The sequence below is a fragment of the Tamandua tetradactyla genome, chromosome 10 (genome assembly GCF_023851605.1).
Source record: "Tamandua tetradactyla isolate mTamTet1 chromosome 10, mTamTet1.pri, whole genome shotgun sequence".
NCBI lineage: Eukaryota > Metazoa > Chordata > Mammalia > Pilosa > Myrmecophagidae > Tamandua > Tamandua tetradactyla.
In genome coordinates this window covers 30,501,503-30,526,800 of record NC_135336.1, presented here as the reverse complement: position 1 = coordinate 30,526,800, position 25,298 = coordinate 30,501,503, and the positions used below count along the sequence as shown (strand labels likewise).

Sequence of the window (25,298 nt, the reverse complement as noted above, 5' to 3'; positions counted from 1 at the left end):
TATCGAAAGAAGGTATGATCAACAAATGCATGCCAGAAAGTTAGAAAACTTAGATGATGTGGACAAATTCTTAGATGCACATGAAAGACATACACTGACTCTAGAAGAAATAGAAGACCTAATTAGACCAATTACAAGTAAGGAGATGGAATGAGTCATCAAAAACCTTTCAACAAAGAAAAGCCCAGGACCAAATGGCTTCACAGAGGAATTATATCAATCATACCAAGAATAATTTATACCAATCCTTCTCAAACTCTTTTAAAAAATTGAAGAGGTGGGAGCACTACCTAATTCATTCTATGAAGCCAACATCACCATAATACTAAAACCAGATAAAGATATTATAAGAAAAATTACAGATGAATCTCTGTAAAGAATATAGATGCAAAAATCCTCAATAAAATACTTACAAATCAAATCCAACAGTACAATAAAAGAATTATAGACCATGACCAAGTGGGTTTTATACCAGGTATGCAAGACTGGTTTAACATAAGAAAATCAACTAATGTAATGCACCACATTAACAAATCGAAGGAGAAAAACCACATGATCATCTTGGTTGACACAGAAAAGGCATTTGACAAAATCCAGCACCCTTTCTTAATAAAACACTTCAAAAGATAGGAAAAGAAGGAAACTTCCTCAACATGATAAAGGGCATTTATGAAAAGCTCACAGCTAACATCATATCCAATGGTGAAAGACTGAAAATTTTCCTAAGATCTGGAATAAAACAAGGCTACCACTGTCACCACTGTTATTCAATATTGTGCTAGAAGTTTTATCTAGAGCAGTTAGGCAAGAAAAAGAAATGAAGTAATCTAAATTGGAAAAGAGGAAGTGTAACTTTCACTGTTTTCAGATGACATGGATTCTATGTTTAGAAAGTTCCAAAATACGTATCACAGAGCTACTAGACCTAATAAATTAGCAAAGTGGCAGGATACAAAATCAACCTGCAAAAATCAGTATTGTGTTTGTGTACTACTTAATGAAAAATCTGAGGAGGAAATCAAGAAAAAAATGCTATTTACAGTAGTAATGAAAAGAATCAAATATCTAGGAATAAATTTAACCACACATGTAAAGGACCTGTACAGAGGAAACTACAAGACATTCTAAAAAAAAAAAAAAAAATCAAAGAAGACCTAAAGAAATAAAAAGACATTCTGTGTTCATGGAGTGGCAGACTAAATGTTGTTAAGATGTTAATTCTACCCAAATTGATATACAGATTCAACGCAATCCCAATCAAAATTCCAACAGCCTACTTTCTAGGAAAGGAAAAATCAATTATTGCATTTATTTGGAAGGGTAAGGGGCCCTGAATAGCCAAAAAGATCTTGAAAAATAAAAAATTGGAGGACTCACATGCCCTACTCTAAATCATATTACAACACTACAGTAGTCAGAACAGCCTAGCATAGGCATAAGATAGATAGATTAACCAATGGAGTTGAATGGAGAGTTCAGAAATAAATCATCATCATTATGGTCAATTGATTTTTGACAAGGCTTCCAAGTCCACTCAAGTGGGAGAGAACAGTCTCTCTAACAAAGAGTGCTGGGGAAACTGGTTTTCCCTATGCAAAAGCATGAAAAAGACTGCTAGCACACGTCTTATACAAAAATTAACTCCAAAATGGATCAAAGACCTAAATATAAGAGCCTGGACCATAAAACTCCTTGGCGAAAATATAAGGAAATATCTGCCTCCAAGACCTTGTAGTATGCAATGGTTTCTTAAACTTTACACCCAAAGCAGAAACAATGAAAGAAAAAATTAACATGGGATTTCCCCAAAATTAAATACTTTTGTGCCTCAAAGCACTTTGTCAAGAAAGTGAAAAAGCACTTGATTCAATGGGAGAAAATATTTGCAAACCATATATCTGATAAGGGTTTAAATTTAGAGTATGTAAAGAAATCCTACAACTCAACAATAAGGGACAAATAGCCCAATTTTAAAAATGAATAGACATTTCTCCAAAAAACGTATATACAAATGGATGAAAAGCACACATTAAAAGAGGATCAGCTTCAGCAGCTATTAGGGAAATGCAGATCAAAACCGCAATGAGAGATCATCCTGCACCTACTAGAATGACTATGAAAAATAGAAAACTACAAGTGCTGGAGAAGATATTGAAAAAAGAAACATTCATCCATTATTGGTGAGAATGTAAAATGGTGCAGCCACTGTGAAAGACAATTAGTTCCTTAGAAAACTAAGCATAGAATTGCCATACGTTCCTGCAATCTCATCACTAGGTATGTATACAGAAAAACCAAAAGCAGGAACATGAACAGACGTTTGTACACCCATGTTCAGAGTGGCATTATTCACAATCGCCAAAAGATGGGAGCAACCCAAGTGCCCATCAACTGATGAATGGATAAACAAAATGTGGTATATACATATGATGGAATATTATTCAGCTGTAAGAAAGAATGATGTCCTTATGCATGTAACAATGTGGATGAAACTTGAGGATATTATGTTGAGTGAAATAAGCCAGACACAAAATGACAAATACTGTACCATATCTCTAATATGATCTAATTACAATGAGCAAACTCATAAAGTTAAAATCTAAAATATCCCTTACCAGGAGATTGATGAGGGTAGAGAAAGGAAAATTTTTAATTAGATTGATTGTAAAGGTTTGGAGATGGATAGAGGTGACGGTAGCACAGTATGTGAGCGTAATTAACAGCACTGAATTATGTGTATGCTTTTGTTTGAAAGGAGAAGTTGGTGGTCATGTATATCATCAGACAGAAAGCTGGAGGATAAAACATGGGACTGTGTAACATAGATAACCTTGTTGTGGAAAATGAAAAGTCATCCTACTCAATGGGAGAAAATATTTTGAAACCATATATCCAATAAGAATTTAATATCAGGAATATATAAATAAATCCCAGAAGTAAACAACAACAAGACAAACAACCCAATTAAAAAATGGGCAAAAGATTTGAAAAGACATTTCTTAAAAGAAGACACAATTGGCAAAAACCCCACAAAACATGAAAAGATGCTCAACATCATCAGCCATTAGGCACGTGCAAATCAAAAGCACATTGAAATACCATTTCACACCTAATAGAATGGCTATTATTTTTTTTTTAAAGTGGAAATTAACAAGTGTTAGGATGTGGAAGGACAGGAACACTTATTCATCATTGGTGTGAATGTAAAATGGTGCAGCCACTGTAGAAAAGTTTGGCAGTTCTTCAGAAAGTGAAGTGTGAAATTGCCATGTGGCCTGGCAATTCCACTTCTTGGTATATCCCTCAAAGAATTGAAAGCAGGGACTCAAACAGACATCTGCACACCGACGTTCATAGCAGCATCAGTCACAATCACCAAAAGATAGAAGCAACCCAAGTTGTTTCCATAAACAGACTAAGGGATAAAAAAGAATGAGGTATATACATAAGATGGAATATTATTCAGCCATAAAAATAATAAGGTCCCAATGTATGTGACAACATGGATGAACCTTGAATAAATATGTTGAGTGAAATAAACCAGACACAAAAGGATAAATATTCTATAATTTCACTGTTTTGAAATAATTAGAATAAGAAAATTCAGAGTCAGAAACCAGAATGAATGCAAGATATCAGGGGCTGAGGTGGAGGTAGGGAATGGAGAGTTAATGCTTAAATGGTACAGGGTTTCTGTTTGGAGTGATAAAGAAAAGTTTTGTTAATGGCTGGTGGTGATGATTTCACAACATTGTAAATGTAGTTAATACTACTGTATTACATATTTGAATGTGGCTAAAAGGTAAAATTTTAGGTTACATATATGGTACCAGAATACAAATGAAAAAATTGTACTGTACAACTCAGTGAACCCAAATATAAACTATGGATTATCATTAATGGTATAAATATAAATAATATTGTTTCACTATTTGTAACATGAACACCACACTACGTCATACTGTTAGTAATGGAAAAAACTGTGCTTGTGTGTGGGAGATGGTTTATGGCAACTCTGTCTTTTCTGCATGATTTCTCCATAAACTTACAACTTCTCTAATAAAAACCAATTTTTTAAAAATGTGGGAAAATGTGCATGTTATTTTCTTAGGGTTTGGGGATTAATTGGTTAATACACGCAAAAGCCTTGAGAACTCTAATTGGTATATGATAAACCCATCATGTACACTAGCTGTTATTATTATTAATATTACCTGTTATTAGATGAGGCAAAACTGCTGTTATAATAAGGAGCTGAAAAGAAGTATTCAACCATTGATATAAAGGATGATATCCTAGAGAAAATAAATGAACCCATTGGGGTTACCCAGTCCTCTTGCTACAGTATAGGCTCAGGATGTTTCTGTTTCACGTACACCCCAGCAGTGTGTCAGTTTGAGAACCCATTCCTGGGAGTGCCAGGTGAGAGCAGAAATCGCTCTTCCTCCTACTGTAGAAAGAATCTGGGTGATCTGATGTGCTCATAGGGTCTGCCTATAAGGACCCCGGTTTTACTTTGGGAGGAAATGTGCCAGGCTGACTGAAAATTTCTGTAGACATTGTTGGTTGGTTGGTCGACTTTTAATTTTTTTTCACACTCTGATTTTTGGGGGTTTTCAGAGTAAGCTTGAGACAATTGTATTAATCATGCAAACCCAGCCATGTGCAGTGTTTTATCACTTGGTAAACAGGGACTGAATGGCAAGCAGCTGTGACAAAACCCAGTGAAAAGTCTGAGCCTGGGAGATAATCTCAACATTTCCCAAACCCACTCACTGCACAGGGTTAGTGAATGGAGAGGCTGTTCACTTGGGATAAATAATCAGATGGGAGGCAAACAACTGAGATAGCTTATGGTTTTTCTTTTAAAAAGTGGATGGAGGTGATCGGAGAAGGATGGGTTCAACCGGAGCAGTCCAAGCTCAGGGAATTCTCCACTTGAGGGTTAGTAAAACAAAACATGGTGGTTTATTCTTAGCCTTTCCCCTCTTTCACTTTATTTTAGCTTTCTGAGGCTGGTTTCATCTCTTCATTCAAATCTACAGTCCTTCCAAATATGAGGGCCTCTCTAACTGCACTTTCATCGTAAAGAATGGCTATGCACCAGTAAGCTTCTGGGGAGAAGACATGAGCCTAAGAAAGTAAGAAGAGTTCCCTCAGACATTTAGAGCCTGCTCTTTCCTCATTTTATAATTCAGTGACTTTTCTTCAGCGTGTAGTTAAGAGTAGTTATGCAAATATATGCAATTCAGGACTCATTTCAGAATAAATAACTCTAAATTAAAATTAATGGAGAAAAACACCTATCAGAAACAGATCAAGGATAAAATGTTTTATATATATATTTATAAACACATGTATTAAGTTAAGGAGCAGTGAAACACACTGTTTTTGTTTTTGTTTGTTTGGTTGGTTGTTGGCAGAAGAGGAAAAGACATTTGAAAATTTATGATTGGCCACAGTCAATACAAATTATCCTTTGGTGTGATTCCAAACGCTGGTATTATCATTATCACTGCTGAAAATCAAGCAATATGATGAAGGAAACCCAAGGGAAATATATTTGATTTATTGAAACTTTTTTGTTTTAATCACAGTTTGAAGGGGTTCAGAACTGAATTCTTGCTATGACTCAGCTGTTTATCACCAGTCAGCTTGATGAGTCATGGAGAGTTGGGGTAGGAGCTGAGACCCTACAAGGAGAGGCATTAATAATGAGGCAGCTAAAAATAAACATGTATTTGTGGTAGGTTGTAAAGTAGGTGGGGAAGTTATCTTTTTTTTTATGGTGGGAGGACAGAAAAGGATCTTTGTGACTTTCTCCCACTTTCAAAACACCTTAAGGAAATTAAAGATCAAAATTCTGCAGGCCATTTATATTAGCCAACTACTTTGAGATGTATTAATATTTTAGGGTTCAAATGTAGGTCTTCACATAGAAGATGACAATATATGATATCTATTTTTTTGTTTGCTTGTTTGTATTATATATAGTTGTATCTTGTGCTGTAGTTATGATCACAGTGAAGCATGCTTTTCATAGATATTGGGTATTTCATTGGCACTTTAAAAAGGGTTAAGGATCCAACTATTAGTATTCCTTTCCATGGGAAACTGAATTTCACATGGGTTTCCATCTTGACTGGAAAGAGAAGGATTTAGTCTCTAGGAAGTTAAAAGTCCCCGTAAAGAAAAGAGAAATTCAAGAGGAGACTATCTTCCTATACCAACCTCTCAGTCCAGCTATCCCAAGTCTTAATTAACAGCTTTTCAGTTTCCACCAGCAGAAGCCCAGAGTATTAGTAGTAAGATAAATTATATTCTCTATAAACTATTGGATCTAAGAAAGCCAACTATATTCTACCTACAACATAAAATCAAACTAGGGTCATTCTCCAATCAACCATTCATTTTGTGGGTAAATTCAAAGTTCAACAAAATTCCACGTTCCATCCCTAGACCAAACTGTTTTTCAATATCTGAATGCTGCCCTTTGTGAACAGTGTCTGGTTTCACTTTGTTCAACGTTAACATATATCAGAATGCATGATCAGATCAAATATTAGGGTTTGTGGTTACAGAACTGCTCCCACAAAGGAGCACTTTACAATGGATGGACCGTGACCTCTTTGAGAATTCTATCTATTGGGACAAATGTATACACACATTTGTCACATCAAGATATTTGCAAGATGGAAACAACAGAACGGTATACATTTCTGCAGCATCTCTAGAATCTTAAAATAATTGTGTCATGTCAGGAATTCAAAATGGGATATATTTCATACATTAAGCTTTGAGTCAAGTCTAGAAAACAGCCACATTTTAACAGTCCTTATTTTTAGTGGCGGGAGTAAGAAATAGATCTTATTAATATTTTAGGGAAGTTTTTTACTCAACAGAGCTCTTTAAGGTTTTATACTAAAAATAGTTTGGCCTCTTCTTAAAATTGAAAAATACCTCTTTTATTAAGCTGCCGAGTTGATCCTTAAAACCTTGAAAGCCTCATTTCAAACAAATTAAAATAAGTTTGCATATATATATATATATATATATATATATATGACTATGTACTTATGCAAAGTATTGCATTATTGACACTTTGAATATCTACATCCAATTTTGCCTTAATTTCTAGTTTGGACAAGTATTAATGATACATGATCCATTTTTAAACTTCTAAAACGGGAACATTCTCCCTTTAATTCTGAGCACATTTCCTTTACAGTGTATAAAATAATCTCTTTTAATTGGATTTACTTTTCCACATAGGCCCCGCATGGCCTAGTTTCCATTTTTTTCTCAGGTCTTTGAGTGTTATTTGCAAATCACTTCTCTGGAATTTAATTTTAATGGTAGGTTGCTTTCATTTCAGATTTTTTTGTATTGTTTTAATTTTATTTGCCAATTTGCCTTTAAATAGCCTTAAGCTAGAAGGTTGTGGCTGCAACTTGCATCTAAATATGATTTAGGAGGCAAAATTTAATTTGAGTGTGTAGAAAGTTTTGTGGAAGGAATACAAAATGTCTACCTTGGTTTTTTAGTTGTGTTTTCTAAACTAGCTATGTTTAAAAATGAAAGGCCCTGAATCGGCCAAGATTTTAAGAAAAAATAATAATGCCCTTTTTGTAATCTTGTTGAATTTCACCTTTGGCAGCATATAAAGTCGTTTTTACAAGTAATACCAATGACTTCAGTTTCAGATTGTAGGACCCTCAACATATGAGAGTGGTCAGTCAAAGGATTCGTATTTGGGGGGCTAAAGAATTAAATCGGCTGGTTTCCAAGAGTTAGAATTCATAGTTATCTGTGAAAAAAAAATACTGATTGAGGAAAAAACTGATTTCTGAGTTTAGTATTATCCACCCAGTTATGGACCAACTAGATCTCAGTTCAAGTGACAGACCCATTACATGTCAATTAACTGGTTTAGTGACAACTGATTGACTTTCCTTTGAAGGTTTGAGGGAAAAAGTTATCTTTATTGTACATGGATTTTGTGGATGTGTTTTCCCCTTTGTGTATTCTGCCCATTAGAGATGATGGAGAATGACCCAGCAGCAGAGCTACAGTGATAAAAATAATACTGACCTTGAATGGGGTGGGGAATTGTGGGTAAAACACGCTCTAAAGGGGAAAAAAATAGTAAGCATCATGGAGAGTTTATATATTTTATTTATATATATATATGTCACACGTTTAGCTACTCAAACAATTACAAAATCGATGAAAAATGTCCATGCTATAGGATTACATCACCCATAAAGCACTCCTCTGGCCTTTCAATTGACATTAAAATATCAAAGAAAACTATTAGTGAAATTAAAATTCAGAGACCTTTAAAAATTTTAGCTAAAGGAGGAGACAACATCAGATTGTGGTAACACTATGAACAGGATCTCACCCTCCACTGGAAAAACCCACCATCAACGGTACAGGTCGTTTGGAGAGTTGGGTTTGAGGGTTTAAATGAGTAGTGATGAAATTCAGGTCCTGTGCCTGGGTCCTGGTTCTGGTCTCTTTAGCCCATGTCAGATGAACCCATGGACATCTTTGCTCACTCTAAGCCTTACAGCTCATATCAGCTTTAGCCAAGCACCCAGAAAATTTATTTTGAGAAATACTAACTCAAATTTTCCCTCCAATGTTTACTTCCCTATTACTGCTGTCAGTGCCAGGGTAACGCCAACATAAATTCCTTGACAGGATACAATTTTATTTTTCATCTCTTCCTCAGCCTCACCTTCTTGTTATAATCAGTTTCAACTGAAATTTGATCAACCAATCAAACTTGCTTGATGATACATCCTGTTGAGTAATAAAAAGTGCTTTTCTTTTGAATACTGGGGTCTTAGTTCAGAAGTCCCTCATAGCCCCCTACTAAGCTGTTGACCCAAAACTGAATATGCTCAGTTCAGTTCATGAGGTAACTTTTATTTGGTTCATCGAACATCCAGGTTTAACTCTAAATCCTCCACCAAGGCTGGTTCGGAAACGTAGAAAAGTATATTAGGTAGAACACCTTACTTACTATCCCCAAATCCTACAGCATAACATGTTCCTACATATCAAACAGCTTTTTGAAATAAAGACCAACTAAAAATGAAAGTCAGCAAAAATCAAAACCACAAAGAGAAATGCATACGTGCATATTCAAATTTGATCTGCCCATCATCTCGTACCAGGAGCTCACAGCTGATTTTACCTGTACTCTGGACACTCAGTAAATCTGGACACTGAGAAAACCCAGTCTCTTTTGCAGAGTGGGCTTTACTCTAGCTTGGCTGAAAGTTGTAGTTTAAATATGAAAGTTTTCTAAGTACATGAAGATGGAGTAGGTCAATTATAGCCCAGTGAACAATTGTGTCTTAGTTACACAAGTGTCAAATAGAAAAATGGTTTAAACCTCCACTGGTTATTTGGCATTAAGTCTCCAGCTTTGAAAATAAATAGCTAAACTGCTCTCGGCATTTAATGTAGCAGTTGGAGACCACTGTCCTATATTATACTCCATCTACTGTATTTTATTTCTATTATTACTATTATTATTCAGACTGTTTAAATGACTCAGCTTAATATTTTTTCATCACACTGTTCACAGCTGGGAAAATACACTCTGCCTTCATTTATACAATACCATTTATATTGCTAAACCATCACACCCACCCTCCCCTCATTGCCTTTTCAGCTGCTTCCCATCTTGTTATTACCGTCTTAAGGCCACCCTATTATCCTCTTAGCCTTCTTATGCTCCATTAGTTATTCTCATTCTTTAAATTCCAATCTACTGATTTATCATTTCTTAGATGCTTCCCCATCCTAGCTTTTTATCGTTTTTCTTGTACCCTCATTCTGCTGCTGTTTTATAGTTGTATGCCAGGGTTTGTGAGCTCCTATAAGAGTGCAAAGTGAAATTAATACAATTTATATTAAAAAAGTAGTTCTCCAACTTTGAGGATTCAAAAGAAGGTATGTGTGTGAGGTGTGACTTGGTCCTATCTGATTCTCCTTAGGTTGATAATCTTCAAGAAGGTCAACTTACTTCATCAGCTGATTGGGAAGTTTGCAGAACAGAAATCAAAAGTTGGCCCTAGTGCTTTATGCTGTGGCTCTTAGCAGGTCTCTTAACTCAGAGCTTTGGGTTATTTATCTGCCAAAGGGAGAGCAGGATGTGGGAGTGGTGTTGGCTGATTCTGTTGGTCTACTGTGAGAAAAGCTAAATGGGCACCAATCCATCATAAGAAAACCTTTTGGACTAAAGGCACCTAAACAACAAAAGCTGGGATTGAGGGTAGGGTGCATATACAGAGATAATTTACTAACTCAGATATGATTTTCTTTCATTTTCTAGAGGGTATTAAAGAGGTTCTGCATAATTGATGCCTATTCTTGGAACTAAAACTAGTGTCAGTGTCAACCTATTTCTTTTTCTAACTATGGTAAGTCCTTATGGGCGTTTGCACTTGGTCCTTTGAAATACATGAAGGTAGTGTTCAAATAACAGCTCAAACTTTTGAATTATGTAGCATCCAAAAGAAGCTGATGAAGAGGCTTTGCCAAATCTTGACTAGCATCATCAAGTTTTGTGTGTTTAAACACTGGGCCCCTAAGATAACAACTAAAATGATTTCTAAAGATGAAGGGGAAGCCTTCATTATGAAGACTCTCTCCAGGGCTGGGTTGCTTAGATAGTACTTGAAATTTTGTTAATTATAGGTTTACAGATTAATGATCATTTAAAATTAAAAAGGAAATTTAAAATAGCTTCCTACTCAATGATGCAGTTTGGCCCAGTGTAGATTTCTTTGTATTTTTATTCTTTTGTACTCAATAGCTTCAAAATATCTTATTAATCCTTACATTTCTCTAAGTAGAAGGCAATTGATCAGCAGGACTGTTCACTTCTTTAATGTGTGGGAATATTCCACTCTGAGAGCCTAACAATGACTACTGGGCTGGAACATTAACTCAGAAAATCAACCTGCCAAAGAGCCAACAGTCTAACTAATCTAGTGGACCCCAGGCTGGTGCGGATTAATGGAAACGGAGGTGGGAGGATGCTGAAGCCATGATTCTGGGACGGAATATAACAATTTTAACCCAGGGGAGGCACTTTATTAAATGGAAAAAAGACAAAGAAATTAGACATTTCCTTACTTCCAAACTAGAGAAGATACATTTCCTACCATTTCCCTCATATATAAAATCTAGTTAATGTACTATCTAGAGTCTGGACTCTGAAAACAGACTACCTGAATTAGAATCCCAGCTGGCATTATTAGTTGCATGAGTTAACCTCTTGGTATTATGGAGAAATATAAGTACCTAATGGGGTTGTCATGATGATTAAATGAGATCATGTATGTGAAGCAATTTAGCATAGTGCACAATGCATGTTACATTGGAAGGACTCAGTTGATAATAAAAAGTGTTAATGTATGAAATATGTTCTTATGTTTCATGTGCTGAGAGTGGAACTTTCCTTGACATTACCAGGAGTCCAAGTCTTAATCCTGACAATGCATATTTCCCTGTCTGACAGAGACTAAGGAGCTGAATCATTGCCCACACATGTCATGCTATTGGATTAATGTACTTGGAAAAATTACATAAGGCAATGCTTTTCCCAGGGATGAGGACAAAACAATAAAAGTTATTACATGAATATATAGACTGAGGGGCTTTGGATCCTTGACAAGCAGAATGCTAGAATGTGTGGAGGACAAGCCAAATGAGAAAAGGCTGCGTCCATTGGCTTAGGAAAAAATGGCCATGGAGGTAATGTAGTCTTACCCCTTCGATCAATTATTTTGACCTCTCTGGAGATCAACAGTTGAACTGAGAGTGAAGAAGTGTATGGATGTATGTGGCAGAGCACAAGATATATCAGTGACCACAAATTGACACTGTGTGAAAAGTCAGCACCTGTCACTGTGCTGGATATGGCTAAAAATATGCTGACCCACCAACCAAGATAAATCACCATGAGCTCTTCAGGGGCTCTGGCTCTGGGTTTCTGCCTCATCTGCTCTGGACTGGCTTGGTCAGCTGCCCACACAGCGCTCCCTGTCAGGGCTGACTGGCCACAGATGCCTCCAAAGCATCTGTCCCCTTCTGACCCTGATCTGTGGAAAAGTACAGCTACCCACAGGGTCTTCCTTCTTCCCATTAAATCCATTATTTAAATTTAAGAACTGGGCAATCTACCTACTCATGCACTTTCTTCTTTCCTTTTCTTTTTCCCTTCTTGCCTATGTGAAAATATGCTACCACAGAGCCTCAATCTCAAGATTCCAGCTGGGCAGGCTATAACAATGGGCCCTCCAAACCTAAAATTGGAGTCGGGGAGGGTTCTACTCCTATTACAGAAGAAGCAAATGCCTTCTTCCTTAAAACATCTGCACTTATGCCTTGGGTCGAAAAAACAAGGCAGCAGTTTCACTTGTTTTCAGCAGTTTTAACACCTTCGTTTTACCTCAAAACCTAATGAACGCTAACATTCCATTGTTCAGTAAGTTTCAAAACCTCCTAACTTTCCCAGAAGGTGGGAAATCAATTCCAAACCGAGTGCTGATGCACATGTTACAGGGCCAGTGCCTGCGTGCACTGTTCCATAGGTTGGTGTGGGCCCCCGGGAAGTGAAATGCTGGGCATCACTGCACCATGCACTGCTCAAATATGTATTTTAGGGTGACCTCTGCCAGGTCATCAAAGGCAATGTGATTATGAGATACTTGCCAACTCCTTGGATTTTTGGTTTGCAAACAGAAATTTTGTAAGATTCTTTGAAATGTCTTCATTTATCTGGGTTGAGTACTTTAAATGGTCTTTTATGAATAAGGTGATGGAATTTTGATCTTGAGATGTACCTTCCATCACCACCTAGCCGACTGGTAGTATTACCGTATCCTTTAGCCCAGCCATACTCTCCCTCCTCCTCAGGTATTCTGTCATTCCACCCTCTTGACCCTTCCTCTTTCGGTTAATCAGTATCATTTCATTTATTATTTGAAACAATGATGAATATACTTCTTATTCTGAGTGGGAAAGGGAGACTGCATATGTTAATGCAAACTTATAGTTACACACTTTCTCAGCTAATCCAATTGTCCCTTTTATTCTTTTCAAAATCCAATAAACTTTCCTGTTAAGTACATGCTCTGCTTAACCAGATTAACTTAGATCTTTTGGAATCTCAAGTCAATTGTTGAGGCTGTTTTGTTTTATTTTCCCCTACTTACAGAAGCCCCAATGTCAGGATGAAGCAGGCAACTACAGTTCTTAATAAATATCTTCTCAAGTGTCTTAGAATATTGCTGTCTCTAGCTGAAGCAAAAAACACTGATGTTTGGTCTTTGGAGACAAGTAAACAGGGATATGAATTTTAAACCTCATATTGATACAGGATTTGTATAGACATATCCCATCAAACTGTCACAGACTGAAGTCAAGGAGAGTTATGAATGAGAAACTGAAGGCCAAATTTAGAGTAGTTTGTGGTTGTTGTGTTTTATAAGTGGTATTGGATCTTGAGTAGTTTTAAAAGGGCTTTCATACCACATTTCAAGAGGCCTCTCATTTAAATTGATTTTTTCCCTAAAAATCTTTTTTCCTTGAAGTCACATCCAAACTGAATAAAGTAAGATGAAGATATGTCTCCCAGTCATGGTATTTCTAGTTTTTGTCAACTGAACCTGCGTAGGAAAAAAACCTCTTAGTGGTTTGTTGTTCCAAAATGACAATGATAATAATAATACATTTAAAAATATTTTTTTCCATTGGTCCAAATAAACTTTCAGACTCAACATGTGCTAACTTTTTGTTTCCTCTACTTATTCTAATACATTTGTTCTTATTCCAAATTTCATCATTTTCCCGTTATCCCACCCCTTATGCTTCTGTCTCTCAGGGGTCACTTTCTTCTATGCTCCTGGTCACTGGACACACAAGATGGAGAAGACAGAGATGCGAAAGAATAAGACTCCAAGGCAGGGTCTCCTACTAGCATCAGTTACTTAAAATGACTTATTTCTCTCTAGTCTGCTTTCAGACTAGAAAGAAAGAAAATGACTTATTTTGCTCTGGTCTGCTTTCAGGATCTTATCTGGTCCCCAGAAATGTTTCTTTTTCCTACCATTCCATCTCTGTTCTATAAAAGTATCAGAAAAGTTATGTGTCCTGCTGTCATATGAAAACATTTCTGCAACCATTTTTCCTCCCCTAGATTTCAGGTTATGTTTTAATCATTCATTCTAACCCTCCTTTAGTATTGTTAAGAATACTCTTTCTTTTTTCAGCCTCTCCTTCTTTCAGCACCTTATCCATTCTCACTGAGGAATATTCCTTCCCCGATCACTCTCATCACGGCTATTTTTTAAAACTGCCATAAGCTTCCAGGTTCATACATCACCTCTGCTCTTAAAGAGACCCTTATCAAAGAGATTTGTGTTCTCTGAATATTCATGCAGTTTAACTAACCATGAAGAATGAAACAAAGAAACAAACAAAATAAAAACAAAGCGGTTATCAAAATTAAGCCAGTAAACAGAGAAGTTCCTCCATTTATAAATCTTTCCTTACACTTGAGGATGGAGAACCTGCCTTTTTGCTTCAGTGACTGTATTCTCATATTCTATAAGTTTACCCTTAATAGATAAGTGTATATTTTCAAGTTCTACAAGTGAGAATCCATAATCTTAATTCTAGTTGGGCTCTGCTTTGGCATACTTACTGAAAAGGACTAGGCTGGCGTTGGTGACCCCCAGCTTGTTGGCAGCCACGCAGGTATAGTTACCGTAGTGCTCCTCAGTGACATTGGTCACTGTCAGAGAGGACTGGCCCTCCGTGCTCTTAATCTCCAGGCCATTGGCACTGTTTATCCTAAGGGTTCAAAAACAGAAGAGTAAAAGGAAACAGTGATGACACTTTTAGCTCAATAGTTCCCCATCATTACATTTACAGGGAAAGGAGAGAAAGGAAGCCATTAGAATTAGCTGTTCCCTGCTCAATCCCACATTTAAATTGTGCAGTCTATTGTTATCAGAATCAGTGTCCATTGGCAAGGAAGATTCAGAAATGGATGAGTTCCATTGGGCTTGAGTTTTATAGTCTTTCCGCTACAAGCAAGAAAAACATGCTGGTGGAAACTACTCACTGAACCACCTACTTCACTGTTTGCATTTTGCTTTGGTGCTTTTAAATGTTAGCTTCACAGCTACAGGTCCCAAAGCACATGATAATGGAATATAGAACAGGAAGAGATAATAGTATAGGTCTACATACTTGCATCTTTCATAATTAGGGTTTCTGGTGCCCCTAGGGCCCCCTGGGGGAGAGTGGGGCTATGGCAGCATTGGCACATACCTGGTGTCATCTCGGTACCACTCGAAGTCAGGAGCAGGTACTGCTGAGGCCTCACATTTGAGTGAAGCTTGTCGCCCTGTGGTAGCTTCATTGCTCTTGGATTCTGTGATAGTGGGAGGATCTACAGGAAGGACAGGCACATGGGTTTACATGAGACTCACAGTGTCCTCCAGAATTTCCATGCAGGAAGGAATTAGGAAGGATGATCTGATTGAAAGGGGGCATGAAAGGAATTGTCTTGAAGCTCCATTTACGTGAATTATGTTATCAGCTGAACAGGACAGGTCATTGGAATATTAAAGTTACGAGGTGATTAATGAAACCACAGGGTTGGTTTACTTAAATGGGACCCTGAACAGGTTCTGTGGAAATGCAACCTAAGATTTTTTTCCCTCTTCCAGTAGACCACCAATAATTTCAACTGTAGATTATAATATTTGTCTAATTTTTCTTTTTGTAAGTTAAACTGTGATACTAAAGGGCTTAGGGTTTTAAATGAATAACTTGACCATTGTTCCTCTTCACCATCATTGTTATCATCATTATTATTATTACAGTTTGATATGGCTTCGAGGAAGGCTAATGCCTTGCTCACCCAAGCTTGGCCTGACATTGCTGCAGAAATTCAGAAGAATAATCAAATTAGTATTAGGTGATTATTTTACATTCTTTTATCCCTTATTATTATGACCCAGGTACATTTCACTTGCATGTGTGGCAGTACAGTTTGAAGTCTATTTGGTGCATTGAATGTATCCATTTTTCTACTCTCTCTGACATTTGTGTGTTTGCTTCTTAATTCTTAGGACTGGGCCTGCAAAGCTAAAACAGGCTTGAAATGAGCTCAGAATCACATCTAACATTCTAATTTGCTATAGTTCTTTAAAATAATCCAAGAATGGGTGGAAAAATTGTTTACAGGTCTATATGACTAAGATATGGGCCTTCAAGAAGAAAATAACTTTTCTGTCCAAAGGCCAATTGATAGAAAATAGCAACTTGGCTTTATGTGCATGGGAAAAGTAGACCAAGAAATCTGCCTAGACTTTGTGGAGAGAGAGAGAGAAAGAGAGAAAAAAAAAAACATTTAGGGAGAAGAGCAAAATGAACTCTAGCATGTAAGAACCAATCAGGTGTACTTTGGCAGCTGGTTCACTTCACTTATTTCTGAATGCTCTCTTTCTACTAAAAAAAAAAGTTTCCATGCTTTTTGCCTATAGAAAACTCTAATCTGATTAGTCAAAAAGGACATACCAAAGCATCAGGTTATTCTGTAATCTTCTTCCCCATTTCACTTTCACATCAGCACTAATCTTGGGACAAGATAACATTGATTAATTATAAAAGCTAAACACATGCTTCTCTGCTTGAAAACCTAGGAAGCTTCTAGTACCAGGGTAAATGTCAAAGATATTGATAAATGAATGAAGAGCAAGGTGTTCGTAATATTTCTCAAATGACACAATTGTACAGGCCTGTTTTTTCATGGCTTATTGGGATGAACATTTTAAAATTTACTCGTAATGAATTCTGTATAGGTGAGGCTGGGAGAAATTATTACAAATCATACTGCAACATGCCTATTGTAGCCAAAATAATAGATGTTGTTGCCCAAAATATTGTTATAATAAACATTTGGCTTCATAAAAATGCTCTATGGAGATCCACTGTTATTTTTTATGTGACTTTAGAATAGCTTACAATTGTCAGAGGACTCTTCCACTTTCATTATTTCAAAATTCTGGGTTCTAAAACTGTTGAGAAGGCCTTTCTTCTTCTTATTTCACCAATAACAAAAGTCTTTAAAATAGAGTGAATAAGAAAACAATGACAGTGGGTTAGGAAACAAATTATCATTCATTTAATCCTCCATCTATTGGGAAAAAATAACTAATAATAAGAAGAAAATTCTTAATGAGAGATTTAATTTACAGACATTTAGCATGTGTCAATACTATACTAGTTTTTAGATATTCTTTGCATCCTAAAAATGGCCATAGGAGTTATGTATTATTAGCCCCATTTTATGGATGAAAAGACAGGCTTATACAAGGCTGGTGAGCTGTACTAAGTGTCATAGCTAGTTTTTGGTGGAGTCCAGATTTTATACCAAGGTGTATCATGTTCCAAAACCTGTGTTTTGAATTTCTCTACTCTTCTGCTTCCATTTGAAGGAGTTCTTTTAGAGAAAAAAAAATTCCTTATAAGGAAAAGTACTATTTAGGGGTGCTATGGGTTCCTTGAAAAGTCAATGTTCCATATTTCTTCCATTTACAGGATTCCTAAAAATGGCACATATGCAATGACATCATGGATATGAACATGGATTAGGAGCCGAAGATGTGGAGGCAGAGATTATGGGCTCTGCCACAGAGGATGTTACCAGACATTTAGACCTTCTGGAACCCTTTAGCTATGGAAGCAGGTGATGACATATACTGTTGAGGATTGGATCACGTACGTCCTAAAGACATATTCAAGTTGTGGTTCTGCATTCCTGTGGGTGTGAACCATTTGTAAATAGGACTTTTTAAAGAGGTTGTTATTAGTTAAGGCACAGACTCATTTTCGAATGGAATCATCAAAGATCCTTTTTGGGTAGGGTCAAATTGAATTAGGGTGGACCTTAATCCATATGACTGAAGGCTAAAGAGAAAAAATCGGAAGCATTCAGTCAGTAGAAGCCAAAAGTCCGAGAAAGTCACAAAAGGAGACCAAAGAGATAGCCTGTCACGTGATGAAGACAGAGATGCAAGTCAAGGAACCCCAAGAATTGTGGCTAGCCAGTGCCAGGAAGCTACAGACTTTTAGGAGGAAGAATGTCCTGTCAAGATGTTAAATTTTGACTTCTAGCCTTTCAAACCACCCTGTTTGTTTAAACCTCCTCATTGTCTGGTCTTCGTCTTAGCAGCCCTGACAAACTAAGACAACTGCCTACTTATTTTACAGTTGTGATGTAAAGATCAAATCAAATTATGTATACGAAACACCTTTAACTTCTAAATCAATTAAATGTATAATTTTTATCATTATTATTCACATGGTGCCATGAAAGAAGAGTGAGCTTTGGAGTTAGACCTGGGTGAGAGTCCCAACTCCATCACTCACAAACCATTTGATTTTGTGCCAGAGCTTGTTTTTGTCCTTTATTCATGGGGATGACACCGCCTTTCTCATTGGCTGTGGGAGCAGGGGCTGATGGAGCAGGCTGCGGTGGGGCAAAGTGTGCAGCCAATAAGAAAGGGTATCATTTGTAGAGGACTTAAAAACAAAAATAAAACTGACTAAAACTTTGTCCTTTTTAAAAAAAAAACCCAGAATTCCAGCTCTGGCATTTCCCAGTGATGAGACTTTGGAGCAAATTACTTGAACTCCCTGATCCTAAATCTCCTCTTCTATGAAATGGACCCAATAGTAGCACTGGGGTAGATGCCTGCTGTGTGGTCTTCTTTGCATTAAAGGGCCCTGATTTTCTTTGAGGGAACTATCTGCACTTCACTCTCAATTCATGTGTCATGGATGGGGCAGACCTCACTTCCTCTTCCAAGCATCTGGGATACACATATGACCTGGCTCTGGCCAATCAACTGAGTTCACTTCTCTGGTTCAGGGATGAGCATGTGGCCAAATGCAATTCACTGAAAGTGAATGCTGGAGTCATGGAGCAAAAAGTGCTTTCTTTTTACTGGGGTTTCTAGGCTGGTAGGATGTAAGTCAGAGCTATCTTTGCCAACTCATAGGAATTTTCTTCTAAAAACGAAGTCATTATAAAAGAAAATAAAGCAATATAATGAGAGAGATAGGGTCCCTATCACATTATTTGAGCACCTGGAACCAACCAGGCCGAAGTTATAAAATCTATCCCAAGAAATTTTCAGTTCCATCATTCAATAAAACTCACCTGGGCATTAAAAAGATCTGAGTCAAGTTACTGTCATGTGCCCTAAACAGATAACTACACCTCAAAAATTATATGAAGAGTAAATGAGAATGCCATGAAAATCACTGAGCACAGCCTGAAATATTGTAAGCCCTCAATAAATGTGAGCTATTGTTTTCTGAGCCTCAAAAAAAAAAAAAAAAAATCACCATGTAAAGCAATTCTAAAAATTTCAGTGATAAAAAATCTGGGGCAGGCTAGGCTCATAAAACCTCCTCCTTTGGTTCACCATCATCAATGTGGTGATTACAGTAAGTGTATACAAAATTTACAGCAGAGTTCCTGGCATTCTGCAGATACTCAGAAAATTAGGATCTTGTCCATATGGTAGAATATGCAGTACTCTGGATTCTTACTGACTAGTTCCTCTGAAGATCTCATAATAGATCCATAAAAATTAAGACGTGTCTTTATTGTTACCCCTTAAATACAAGAATAAACTATAGCCTGGCATGGATACTGGACAGGGGTAGCTAAGAATAGCTAGAGAAGGTGGCTAGTCTTGTTCTATACTGAATGGTCATTTTCCTAAAATATCCTCATTAGGTGATTTTTGATTCCAAGTACTGAAGAGTTCAGTAAAATACATGCGTATTATCTGGAGACAAAAGATTTCTCCAGTCTCAACTGTGTTTTCTATGGTAACCTTTACTGCTTCTAAATTAAAGGCTATAAAATGTAACAGTGAGCTTTAGAAATGGCAGCATGCCCTATCTTCCACTCTGGGCTGTGTTGGATAGCTGTAGACAGAGGATGGAAGAGAGTTATGTTCAAAGGAAGACAAGTAGAGGCAAAAAGGATTAGAAAGGTTAAAATTATGAACCCATTTGGGAAAGCAGAAGATAAGTCAATGAGATGGGGGTGGGGGAGTTTGAGAGCTGAGGATAACTGTTGAGAAGTATTTCTCCAGGAATAATAAAAAAAGCCCTGTATAGGAAGATTCCAAATAAAATTAATAGTCTGCAGTTATTGAATGTTTGCTATTTGCAAGATATCCTAGGGATACTGGGCACTAGGGTGAGACAAACCCAGAAGGAGATACTTTTAATGCACTGTGGGAATGCTGTGACAGAGGCAGATCAAGGGAATGCCACTCTGAAATTGAGTGAGTACATCCTGGAACTTGTAATGAAAGGACAATCTGTCCCTAGGACGGGCATCTGGAAGAAATTAGCTACCCTGTGGGTAAGACACAGGCAAGCAGAATTCTTGCCTATTGCATAAAATGTTATTAAGCCTGTTTAATTGAAGAGCTTGCAAGTCAATAATTTAACTTTCTTTAAACTCCAGGAACTCCTACCACTATGAAAAATAGATTTTGAATGTATCATGACCGTGTGCAATGCAATAGATTCACTGTGGAGGAGGGTTCTCTGAGAGAAGTAAATAGGAGAGGCTGTAGAATTGAGTTTGTAAGCTAAAAGGAGATGGTGTTACGAATCTCCTGTTTATCACCCTAGCCTCAGTGCCCTGCAACAAGTATCTTTTGGCCGACTGACCCAGTAAATGAATCAAAGTTTTGGTGTGAGAAAGTACCTAGCAATGGGACTATTTTTGGGTAGTAATAAGTCAGTTTCATTGCAATAATCCATTCCACCATTAGTTAACTTAGACATCCTGATCCCCTGACCAATTCCAAAATTTATGTTCTGAAGAGGAAAAGGAATCAGTTTCTAATGAGTGGCAGGCTTAGATTAAAGTGACAAAGGTGATCATGGATATTTCTAAGTATGCACGAGTTTTGCTAGGAAATATGGTTCTCCAATTTTTGGAGAGTTCATCTATTTAATAGAATCACATTTGAGTAGAATAAATTGTTTGAATAAGACAACAGGTGCAATTTTTTTTTAACCTGCCAATTAGCTGTTTTAATATAAAATAAGAAGAGATTATGAAATGTTGGTAAAAAAGGTGATTCAAAAGGAAATTTATGTTAGAATAAACTTCCTGATTTGTGATCAAGATCATTTACAAAGTTTGGAGAAATGTTAAAATGGCAGAATTTACCTGTGAGGTTTTTCACCTCTTTACTCAGAAAACATTTACTAAGAAATTTGTATAAGGTCACTCTTGTGTTCAGTGCTGCTGGACATCTGACTAAACTCAGTATAGATGTCCATATAATTTGTTATGAGATAGTGTCTTTTCAGAATCCTGAGGTTTTTTTCATGTACTTCTATGGTTCACTCATCACTAGGAAAAGCTTGCATTTTCATAAAAGCCTTTTATTGAAAATTATCAGTATTTTCTGCTGTTCTAAGTTACACTTTGGGGACAGTCAAGAAGGAGCAATGTCAGACTAATTGCACTAATAATAAGAGGGCCCAGGCAGCTAGCTTTGATCTTGAGAATCATCTGCAATCTGGACCACTTTGATGTTTCTTTCACACAATAGAAGCATAAATATTTTCTATGTACTTTATGATTAGACTTTCAGAAACCTAATTAAGATGAAGGTCAATTAAGAGAAAATGAAATCTGGACTCCAAAAGTCAGAGAAGAGGTAGAAGATGATGGCATGACTGTGTGCACATAAAAGAAGCTAACAACCTAATTATAAACTTATATAAACAGCCAGAGAAATTGCCTTTCATGTGGGGGAAAAAGGTCCTAAAGCATTTTAAAACACTGAGATCATTAATGTGTCTTTGAAACACACTAAGTACTAGAAAAGAATAGTAATACTGGCATTTCAAAACCCAGTTGCCAAAAAATTCATAGACAGCTAGAGATAAAAGCACTTTCAAAGTGCATCAACTACAGCCCCTATTTCTAGGAAATTAGTCTCATGAATGTCTAAGGCAGTCATAGGTATTGGAGTCATCTAGGTTTGGTGTGGAGGACATTTCTTATCGCTTTCAGAAGACTGCATGCTCAGAGCAAAGCTGAAGGAAGCACTGCAGGACAGCATAGGCAGGTTTTCTTGCCTCTCTAAGTCTCAGTTTCCAGATTTTTGCTCCTGGGTTTACTGAGCATTAAATGACAAATGTGAATCCTTTAATCCCATGCTGCACATAGCAGGTAGTAAGAACTGAAAACTCCTTCTCTTCTCCCGAAAACATGGGCTTTAGTATCAAACAAGCCTGTGGTTGAATTCCTTTTCCTAGATTTCTTTCTGTGTCACTTTGGGATGGCAATTTTACCTCACTGGGCTTCAGGTTCTTAAATTCTAAAATGTAAAGTCAATTACATTTACCTGCCAGGGTTATTGAAAATATGAGAGAGAATTTTCTGATGTATACTTCACAGAAGACATAAAATCAGAGAAAATAACTCATTGAGACCTAAAGCATACTTTCAAATCCAGATTAAGATGTTTATGCAAGTATGTCTTGGACCTATGTATGTGCATGCATGCTATGTGTGCATATGTAAGTAAATATACTATGTTATATGCATGGGTGCTTGTATATGTGCACTAAATGCATAGGAAGCGAAGAACTGTCAGGCTTCCCTTTGTCCCCTTCACTAGCCACAATCATGTGATGTGAAAACTTGAATCTGAATGATGTGAAAAGTCACTCCTAACTGAACAGGGTAAACGAATTCTCTTTATTCCTTTGCTAGGTGCCACACATCACATGAATTCTCCCCCCTGCCCTTCTCTACCCCTTTTGAACTACATCTAAGGATCTTTTTATCTGAGAAGTTCAAAGTATGCCCACTTACCTATGCATCTTAATGAAATCTTTTTTTTTAACGCCCATACTTTGGGACAAATAGATAATCCAAATTAATTTAGCAGGCGTCGCTATTAGCCACTGGGGGCACAAGGCATCTGACCACAGTGGCTTGAATTCGTTCCCAAGGCCAATTAGTTAAATAACAGAGGATAAAATTTGATCCTAAGTTATTCCCTTCTGACAAGCAATGCATTGTGAAGAAAATTCTAGTTAAAGCAGATATTAATTGTTCCTCTTTCCAATGGGGTATCTAAATCTTAGTCTCCGAGTAGACTGGAATAGTGATTGTCACAAATGCTAGAGCTGTTTGATCATGTTTTTTAAATTCTGTGATCCGAGTAAAAGACAGAGAGACAGAGTGTATTTTTAAATGTATTATGGGTTACATTTAGAGTTGGTAGAGTTGATTTATCAAATTCTAAGACCAAAGTCCTGCCTTTTTGACATGTCCAATGTAAAAATGTGCATCCCTGATCAGAAGAGTGTCTCCTTAAAATGCTTTTTTTTTTTTTTTTTTTTTGCTAATGGGATCTTTAGAACTCACTAGAGGTGGAGGTGGGTCCTGCGCACAAGAGCACCTGCTGACCTTTGCCATACTCACAGTTCACAGTGACCTTGACTTGTTTGACATCCGCTGAGGAGACCTCGTTGGCAGCTTTGCACTCGTATTTGCCTGACTGCTCCCTGGTGATGCCAAGGATCTCCAGATATTCTTCTTCTCCTTCAAATTCTCTTCCTGTAAAATAGAGGTTTGCATGGTTTTTCTTTAAATCTTTGAATAAGCAGCAGATCACATCTCTTTTTGTTTTTTAAAGCATTAAATCCATGTGCCTTGTCAATCGTTTGACAATGTGCTTTGTCTGAGGTCAAGTTCCACAGAAGCAGATTCCAAGACAGAAATTCATGTCAACATGACTAAGTAGAAAGTATCTCAAGAAATCGGTAGGGAAGTGGGGGAATAAGAGAAAGAAGCCAAGCAAGAGGGCAATGCCAACCCAAATCCCACAGAAATTAACTTTGCCACAATCCTCCAGGGAGCTCTGGAGATAGTGCATGTTCTGCTTCAAAATTATCCTCATCAAGAGGCAAAGTGCTGGAGGAGTATTTATACATCCATAAGATCATTGGTTAAGGATTTGGAGAAAGGTAGAGTGTGGAGGAAGTGCACATAAAATTATAAAGGGCTCTGTTGGGAAATGTGTGAAGCACTGGCTTCATTCATTACATCATGCTGCAATACTCTCTTTTAACTGAAGAAAGAAAGAAAAGCAGCTTCCTCATAAGAAAACATCATTGATTTATTTTCAAGGATTATGTTCTAAACTCTTTCTTACAGCTATGTTTTCACTTGTTCAGTATCAAACCACATCATCATTGAGGCTTTCAGGCCACAGGCCAGATCCATGAGAATGTGCTGCTGGTGGTGTTTTGTGCTAGCCTGAGTCACCTGTAGGTCAGGGACAGGGAGGTAAACATCACTGGTTTAATCAGTTGAGATTGGGCCATGGAAGTCCATCATGGAAAGACCCCACAATGTTAGATATGTCCATTTCTGTAAGGAAATTTCTAGGTAGGCATGCTTCTTTAAATTCCCTCCTTATGGAGTCTAATTGACTAGATAACTTTCTTCTTGAAGATAGAAATAGAGAAAAATAAGAAAGAAGAAGTGGAAGGGGAGGAAAAGGAAGAAAGGAAAGAGAAGATCAAGAGGAAATGAGGCTTGAGGAGGGGAAAGAACTTGACCAGAAAGGCCTATGGACTTCAACTCCATCTAAAGTGAACTCCCTCTCAACCCCAAACTTCAAGACGTCACCATTTTGTGGGTTAGGACAGAACAGTTGAGGAGTTAAAAACACAATCTTGCCACCATGATGGACACGTGCCCTTAGTCATCCTCCACTAAACTGTACCAATTAATAGCTCTGTTCAAAGACTATAAGTTGTTTTTCCTTTTCTGAAAATTCTTTGATGACCAAATCAACATAAGAGACAGGTAGCACAGAGACAAATTCACCATCCAAAATGTTAGCTAGGCCTACTTAAGTAGGCTCCCAGTAGAACATAGGATTTCTTCAGTAGCATACTATACCCCAACTGTTAAGAATACTCCAAGCTTCTTTTGTCAACTGGCAATGTCACTAGTTTTGAGGAAGCTGGAATACCAGCAACAGAAAAATAATAGTTATATAAAATTATTTGGTTCTGAAATCCTGCGTGTTACCTAGCCCATGTTTCTACTCACGTTTTATGATTAGTTTATAAAGCACATAGCTATTATTATTAGTTTACAAAGCACATAGATATTATTATGA

General features: G+C 37.1%; 1 protein-coding gene across 4 annotated transcripts in view; it reads right to left on the bottom strand.

Annotated features, from left to right (window-relative positions):
- LSAMP (limbic system associated membrane protein) overlaps positions 1 to 25,298 on the bottom strand; it is a 667,551-nt gene that overhangs the window by 30,154 nt on the left and 612,099 nt on the right. For 2 of the 4 annotated variants that reach the window (XM_077118264.1, XM_077118265.1), the window contains exons 4-7: positions 23,588 to 23,722; positions 15,364 to 15,484; positions 14,732 to 14,880; positions 8,092 to 8,127 (exon numbers count right to left, since the gene is read on the bottom strand). In XM_077118264.1, coding sequence (XP_076974379.1) covers positions 8,092 to 8,127; positions 14,732 to 14,880; positions 15,364 to 15,484; positions 23,588 to 23,722 — 441 coding nt within the window. Of the gene's footprint in view, positions 1 to 8,091; positions 8,128 to 8,157; positions 13,695 to 14,731; positions 14,881 to 15,363; positions 15,485 to 23,587; positions 23,723 to 25,298 lie in introns of those variants that run through there. The other 2 variants (XM_077118268.1, XM_077118266.1) reach the window with 2 other exon arrangements.